The 8040-nt window shown below is 40.1% G+C and overlaps 1 protein-coding gene across 1 annotated transcript; it reads right to left on the bottom strand.

The window, feature by feature from the left end:
• Positions 1-2070: 2070 nt before the first annotated feature.
• Positions 2071-5269, bottom strand: LOC132988361 (insulin-like). Its single transcript, XM_061055720.1, has 3 exons — positions 5156-5269; positions 4211-4406; positions 2071-2429 (listed from the first exon to the last, which is right to left on the bottom strand). The coding sequence occupies exons 2-3, from the start codon at positions 4392-4394 to the stop codon at positions 2248-2250; spliced, it is 366 nt and encodes a 121-aa protein (XP_060911703.1). The 5' UTR covers positions 4395-4406; positions 5156-5269; the 3' UTR covers positions 2071-2247.
• Between the last annotated feature and the right edge of the window lie 2771 nt (positions 5270-8040).

Genomic DNA, 8040 nt, shown 5'->3' with positions numbered 1-8040 from the left:
ATACTAATGGGGTTCACAAAATACAAAACGTTGTCTGTGTGGTTATCAGTCATCCAGGTCATGGTAAATTCGCTTGATTCAAAGGCAACTGGACTGGTTCAAGATCTTCAACCAGAAAATATACGAAACGTTGTTTTTGATAATACTTTCAATCGGAATGAATAAAAATCAAATCAAAAATGTCAAATCTTTTGACATGAGTTAAGGCCTTTTCATGCTATATTTCATGCATATTGTAAAAATATTGTTAGCCTTTTCTTGATTGAGCTGTGATTAATTGTGAATACATAAAATAGATACATAAAACAGGCTTCAACACCTGTGGTGTCAGAAGGAGAGATACCTCAGGTCCTTCCTTCCTGTTGCAGTCAGACTGTTTAACCAAGCCTGCTCCCAGTAGATCACAAAAACACACACACAAAACCGGACAATTCACTACATTGTGCAATAATATTATTACATTATGTTTATCATGCCACCTTGCTCAATAACGTGTTCCACTTTATAGGCCTATTTATATATTTTTTAATATTTCTTATTCTGTTTAATTGTGCACTGTGTGTTTCTGTTGTTGGCCATCCTTGCTCTTTGCTGCTGTGACACTGTAAATGTCCCTGTTGTGGGAAGAATAAAGGAGTATCTTATCTTATCTTATCTTAGCTTAGCTTATAGGAACATTGATTTGAAGTGGAACTACTCCCCCTTGTGGCTGATCACAATAGAATCGATGGATTATGCTTATTAAAATAATGAACACATCGGAAAACACTAATTCTCTTTACAAGTGGTTTCTTCCTGATAACCTAGGGACAACAGAATTTTGTCATGTGTTTGTTTGTATTTCAAAGTTTTTAACCCCTTATTTATTGCATGCATCTTGCTGTAGCTAAAATATCAAAGAACTTATTCAGAAACAGCTATTTTTTAAACATTTACTCTCCTTTATAAATGATTAAATTTTTACACTGACACCTGCCCTCTTGAACTATTGAATATAGTATGCATGTTTGGGTTGTGCGTTGCTCTGTACTTTCATTTGCAATGCCTGGGATTTTCTTTCTAGATAATTAAATATATATCTTTACAAAGAAAAAGAGCATACTAGACATAGCGTAGGAAGACAAAGGAAAGACAGGTTAAAAATACTGAGCAATAAATTAGAAGAGACTTGAAAAGACAATAACAAAAGTGTAATTATAATAGTAAGATTAAGAAAAAGAAGAAGAAGCAGAAGAAGAAGAAGAAGAAGAAGAAAATGAGTAAAAAGAACAAGAAACAGAAACAGAAAGAGAGGAAAAGAAAAAAGCAAGAAAAGAGAAGGGGAAAAGATAATCCTTGTCGGTATGAGAAGCAGAAGAGAGGACTGAGAAGGGTGTTTATGTGCAGACATTTATTTGTTACGGTTTCCTCCTTTAAGGGCTTACCATCAAATTGTCAATGGAATCTTTTGTCAGCCATAGCCTACGTTCATTTTTTGTTTTAATGCATCCAGACTTCAGTATGTTTTTTCATACGGAAATGGCATGATTGAGTCCCCATCTGGATTTAAGCTTGTGTAGTGCTTTTCTAGTCTTCTGACTACTCAAAGCGCTTTAACACTGCACACCCATTCACACACTGATGGCTGAGGCAGCTATGTGACGTGGCCATATTAGGTAATCCCACTCATACACATTCATACGCTGCCAACAAACAGCGGGAGTGTATTGCCAAAGGACACATCGGACATGTTGCTGTAGGAACTGGACGACCGACTCTAACAGTGATCCACAGCCGGCAATAGATATAGATATTCAGCCACGGCCTGCTCCGACCTCACCCCTAATTAATGTAACTTTGAAATATTCAAGAACGCAGTGGATAGAAAATGTACTTAACTGTGTCCTGTGGAAATTTTCATTGGTGCCACTTAACTAAATTTATTTGGGATTATTTGGCTTCACCGTGAATTTAACTGTAAATCTTTACAAATGCACTTTCTAATGATGTTCCATAAAGGCCTAGTTATTAACAAAAAAATAAATGAGTATCCAAAAATACAGCAAATTAATGAACACATTTCAAAAAAAATCTCAATTCACAAAACTTTATTTCTTAGGAAAAAATAATTTCATCCATTTCTCTGCAATTCATTTAACAGCAGTTGTTTTTCAGAGAGAGGACAGCACTGCCTCTTCTGAAGCGGGGGGGGGGGGGGGGGGGGGGGGGGGGGGTTAGACTATGTTAGCCAAGAAGCTAAGCCAGGCCTTAGTTACAGTAGTTCTGCAGGTCGAAGAGGTTGCAGGGTCTGTGGCAGCACTGCTCCACAATGCCGCGCTTAACCATCATCTCCATCTGGTCCTTGAAGGGCAGGTCCTTAAAGGCGTACTCCGCCACCTCGTTCTCGCCGCCCGCTGTTGCCGCTCCACCCGCACTCTGAGGGAGGAAACCTGCCGGGACAAACAAACAGACGTTCAGAATGGAAGTCATCACTCAGACTTGCCCGTTTAAAGTGCTCCCTATTTGCACCACTCTGACGTCTCTCCTTCAATATGAATGTCAAGTGATCCCACCACTGTACCACTATCGGAGGTAGTAACGGAGGCGTTGCAGGGTAAAGACAGGATCGGCTGAGCCAGCGGGGGAGATAAGCGCTGTGTGTGTGTGTGTGTGTGTGCATGTACATGTTTCATTACATGCAATGCTTTCACAATGCTGAAATGTGAATTCACAGACTGGGACACCAATATTATGCTGCTGTGGAATCAATATGAACGTACAAAGACTGACAGCAGAGCTTCGTTGCAGCACTGCTGTGAAATCGCACTCTGAAAAGGGCCACTGACTGAAGACTGGGGACTGTGCTCTCCCCTGTTATGTTCACCCTGCCCTAAGGTTGACTTTCATTACAACTCTGAGCTCTGCCACATGCAGAAATATTCTGACAACACTGACACTGATTGTCGGTTGTGTCAGGGATGGACAGGAGGGGGAGTATGGGAGCCTGGTTGAGGACTTTGTGAGGTGAGAATGGTGGGACGAAGTCGCTATGACACTGATCTGCTATTGGAGGAAGTGAAAAAGCTGCAGGTCCTCAAGTGCTCCAAAAGCGTCCAGCTCTTTGCCTGTTTCTCAGCTGACCTGAAGTTAGTTTGAGGCAGCATTTCCAACATGGCGACTGCCAGTTTCAAGCCTACTCTTCAGAAACCAATGGGTGACGCCACCAAGACTACATCCACATTTCGTAGTCTATGGCCGTACTTCTCGTGCCTCTGCAACGCCATAACGCTACAGTAGAAATCACATACTGGGACGACAATGATACATGGGTGTGGATGCAATGTAAAAGTACAAAGAAGTAATGACAGAAAAATCTTCATTATGTTTGTTCATCCTGTTTCAGAAAAGCAAAGTATAAAGGCCATAGTTTTAATACAGCGCATCAAGCTGACTTGCTGCATGTAGAGTCTATGGCTATTGCTGATTTCCTGCTCTTCTACATCATTGGACCTTTGAGCAGTGTATGAAATAAACATTAAACCACATAGTTCAAGAAGAAGATAATAATAAAATATATATACCACAATATAACAATACAAACATTGTATAAAGCAAATAAATGAGAAATTAAATTTATAGCAACCTAAAAATGAACACAGCTCTACTCTGCTATTAGCCAGATCTTGGTAAGTTGAAAGTCCTTTATGGAGAAAGCTGGTAAGGTCAAACACCTCTCAGTTATGGCAGAGGGGAAACATGCAGAAGTCATTTACTGTTGGACTTAAAGCATTTGGATTGCACAGCTGTTTCCCAGATAAAGCTTGTTTTGGTGTATTTATGTGAACTTACTGGACTACGTATTACACAATAACACCTTAAAATATACACAGACTTTGAGTATCTACTTATCGTGTTTAACTTTGCACTACCTCCGTACAGACACTGCTGTGCCAGAAAAAAAGAACTCAACTTTCAACTTGTTGTACAGGTCTGATTTTTAAATTAGTTTAAAAAGTATAAAATAGATTTAAAAATGTGCACAGGTTTTATTTAAACTTTTAAGGGTTCCACATAGACAGATGAGGCAGAGTGTTGGTGAATGTTAGATGTCGTTTCATGTCATGTTATGAATCTATCTGTAAGAAGACTAAAACAATTTAAACAGATATAAAAATAAACACATAGTTTAGATTTAGTGCATCTTGTAGTCTCTTTAAGCCCAGCATCTCACCCATCAGAGTGTCGGCGGATCTCTTGGGGTTGTAGAAGAAGCCTCGCTCCCCGCAGACCAGGTAAAGGGCGTCGACCAGGTGAGAACCGCACAGGTGCTGAGGAGAGGGGACGGACTGAGTGCCCGGCCACGACACAGCCAGTAAGACCAGCAGAAACACGGACTGGAGACCCAGAGCTGCCATACTGGAGGAGAGCTGAAAAAACACACATGAACAATGACTCTAAACAATATGATGCGATAAGATCATTTAGAATGAGATGCAATAAGAGAAGATAGGAGAGGGTATAATATGATGCAATACAATACAATCCTATGCAATGAGTGTTTATGATGTGTTTCTTATCACATCTCATATACGATACGATTATTGCCCCCTTGTAGGAATATTTGCCTTGGACTTAAGTGCTGCACACATTTAGCTGCCTCTATAGTCCTCCAATTTAACCCACTAAAATAAAAAAACTACTACTGCACCTAAAGTATATGCAGAAACTGCAGTAAAAAAATGTTATTTTTTTAGAGTGTAGTAATAAGATAAAATACAATAAACAGAAGATTATTTTCTGAAATCAAAGATGTTTTAGGAGAAACAGAAGGGGTAGGAAATACAGAAGTGGAGAGCAGCTCACCTGTAGATTAAGGAGCAGGTGTAATCAGGAAAGGGGTGAGGAGTTGGGTAAAGTGGACAGAGGAAGAGGAGGAGAGCTCATAGTAGTCAGAGGAGCAGTCAGTACCTAAGAAAGAGGAGGATTAGATAGAGTAAGGAGAGAAGGGAAACTCAGTGTAGAGTAAGAGGGGGAGGTGAAGATGGAGGAGAAGACAGAAAAGCATCTGAATTGGAGTGTTGAAAAAGAAGGACGTGTAAAAGAGGAGGGCAGCTCAGCTCTAGATTTGGAAGAGGAGGCAAAGGAGTAGACCAAGGGAGAGGGGAGAGAAACTCACCTGGAGGAGGAGGTGATCCTGTAATGAAGAGGTGAAGCAGGGATTGCTGAGAGCTGAAGGGTTTGAGGCAGAATCTAAATTCTCTTCTTTATTTATACTCCACCAGCACCCCCTGGACACACCTACTGCTTTGTGTGTATGTGTATGTGTATGTGTATGTGTGTGTGTGTGTGTGTGTGTGTGTGTGTGTGTGTGTGTGTGTGTGTGTGTGTGTGTGTGTGTGTGTGTGTGTGTGTGTGTGTGTGTGTGTGTGTGAGTGTAGATTTTACTTCTGATTGACTGCTCACATCACTTAGTAAAACAAACAGCGCTAATGAGCCGACTTGATCTGATCACCTGTGATAGACAAACATTGGTCATCAGTCAGCCAGCTGAGCTCAGCAGCCCGCCAGAGAACACAGATTTATTTTAATAATGGAGGGGAACAAAGTTGTAGTTTGTTGTACAGTACACCTCTAGTCGTGAAATATAATCTGAGTGTGGAGCTGTGCAGTCATTTTCAGCTGATTATTAATCTCTTCGCTGAGCTGGTACACTTTCAGCTCTCATATAACCCCATTTCACACTTCAACAAAACTTTTTCGGGGTGAGTTGCATGTATGGATGCAAACGGCCAAATTTTTAACCCCAACTTTACCCAGAATTTTTCCTGCCTTGTAAAATTTCCCAAGAAAATATTCCGGAAAATTCACTGTGTCCGAGCTGAAGTCGTCAAGTACCTTTGACCTGTGCCACACCAGTGTGATCTTCTGATGTTATTAAGGTACTTCATGTTCTTTTAGGCTCACCAGTTTGTTCTACTTATTCATTGATACTGTGATACAATAGTTAGTTCAGACCAAAAAATCAGATTGGACAATATGGATTCTATGAGTGACAGTATAGGATAATAACATCACTCGGACTTTTCACATCATATATGTACTGGCGGCAGTAGCTCAGTCTGTAGGGACTTGGGTTGGGAATTGGAGAGTCACCGGTTCAAGTCCCAGCACAGACCAAGTCCGGTAATTGGTCTGGTAGCTGGAGAGGTGCCAGTCCACTTCCTGAGCACTGCCGAGGTGCCCTTGAGCAAGGCACCTAACCCCCCCCCCACCAGCTCAGGAGCACCCGCTGTGGGCAGCCCCCTCACTCTGAGACCTCTCCATTAGTGCATGTCCATAGGATCCTGTTTGTGCATGTGTGTGTATTTCGGCCTATGTTTGTGTAGGATGTTAACTAGACAGAGTGTTCCCAACCCAAGTCCCTCCAGACTGAGCTTTTAGTTTAGTTTGAACGTATGTCTAATTTAGGACAGAGTTTACATACTGGGTTTGATCCCAAGCTTCTGCAGCCACACGACCGATGTGACCTTGGGCAAGACACTTAACCCCCACTCAACGTTTACACTAGCTGTAGATTAACACTATCTTTGTAGGTTATGGTAATACTATCTTATCATTATGCTTTGTCATATTTTACACACATTTTCATTGCTGTTTGTGGATTAATGGCTGTCAATTGAAGTTATTTTCAACCATTAGCCGGTGTTCTAGTGAATAGCGCTGTCCATCTAGTGTGCTAACATAAGGCTCTGTGCAGTAGTGGGATCATTTTATGATAGGAGCTATTTGTTTCATTTATTGAGATATGCTGATAACTGTAATTTTAAATAAAGGTTGTATTATAGAGTATACAATAGAGAATTACAGTATTTGATAGTGATCCATGAAGATACAAATCCCCTGAACTCTTAAATAATAGAGCACCAAAACTTGCTCCCCATACTCTAACAATGCATATACAAGTATCTTTGCTACCAGTCTTTGTACTGGTAGCATTGTTTCATAGGGGATACAAATAGCCGCTGCTGTTGTTTCGAGCAATATGGAATCAAAGCAAACCTTTTATCACTCTATATATCACCTGAAACACAGTTACTTCTGCCATTAGAGGTTAGCCAAACTATAAATGTAAATAAAGGATGTAATAAGCTGATGACATACAGGATTGTTTCAGGTATGAAACATGAAATAAACAGCCAACTAATACTGTTTGTTAATCAATCTTTCAGTTTTTCCTGTTTTTTAAAAAAGGTTGACTTACTATTGGAACAAAAATATAAAGTTTAGGTTTCTCTGCGTTAAAATCGCTGAGGAGTGGCGGACTATACAAAACCAAGAGCTTTAACTGACGACTCCAACACTTACACACATGGAAACACACCGAGTGCTTAATGGGTGTCACATCTGTGCTGTCAGCGCTCTTCTTTCCGCCTGTTGGTCACTGAGAGGGAAACTCAGCAAACCGTGCGGAGCGTCACCATGATGACAGAAGAGGACGCAGGACCAAAAGTGTTTCTGAGAACTTCTCTAAATCGAAGTCTACATAAATCTCCCAGAAACCACCTCTGACTAAAGATCTCCACCATGCTCTCTAAAGTAAAGATGCATATTTTTAATGAATAGTATTAATTATTTTATGTTTACTGCTGGTAGAGTCTTAACTAGTACATTAAATGACTTGTTCCCTGTTGAAACACTTTGTGCATGGAGCCTTTCATGTGTTGGTGCAACTACAAATTATTTTAGTGAATTATTCTTTTGTCAGTTCACGTTATTTAGCTGCTTCGTCTGCTGGTAAAAACATTTACACTGTGTATTTGCAGGGTATTTGGAGATTGTCTAGGAAATAAGGACAGAATGCACTTAACTTGGTTAAATCTTAAAAACTGAGTGCTGGATCCTTTTTAAAAAAACAAATTGAAAAGACAAGGAAAGATTCATTTTTTAATAAAATAGTAAGTTACATATTTAATACATGTGTCAATATGAAGCCTACTCTTGTTGTAAACAAGTCATTGTTATTTGTTATGGTCTTAAGTGATATAAAGGTTTGTAATGTGT

Source organism: Labrus mixtus, chromosome 14, assembly GCF_963584025.1.
Source record: "Labrus mixtus chromosome 14, fLabMix1.1, whole genome shotgun sequence".
NCBI lineage: Eukaryota > Metazoa > Chordata > Actinopteri > Labriformes > Labridae > Labrus > Labrus mixtus.
Note: the sequence above shows the minus strand (reverse complement) of the source record. Positions and strands in the feature narration are given on the sequence as shown.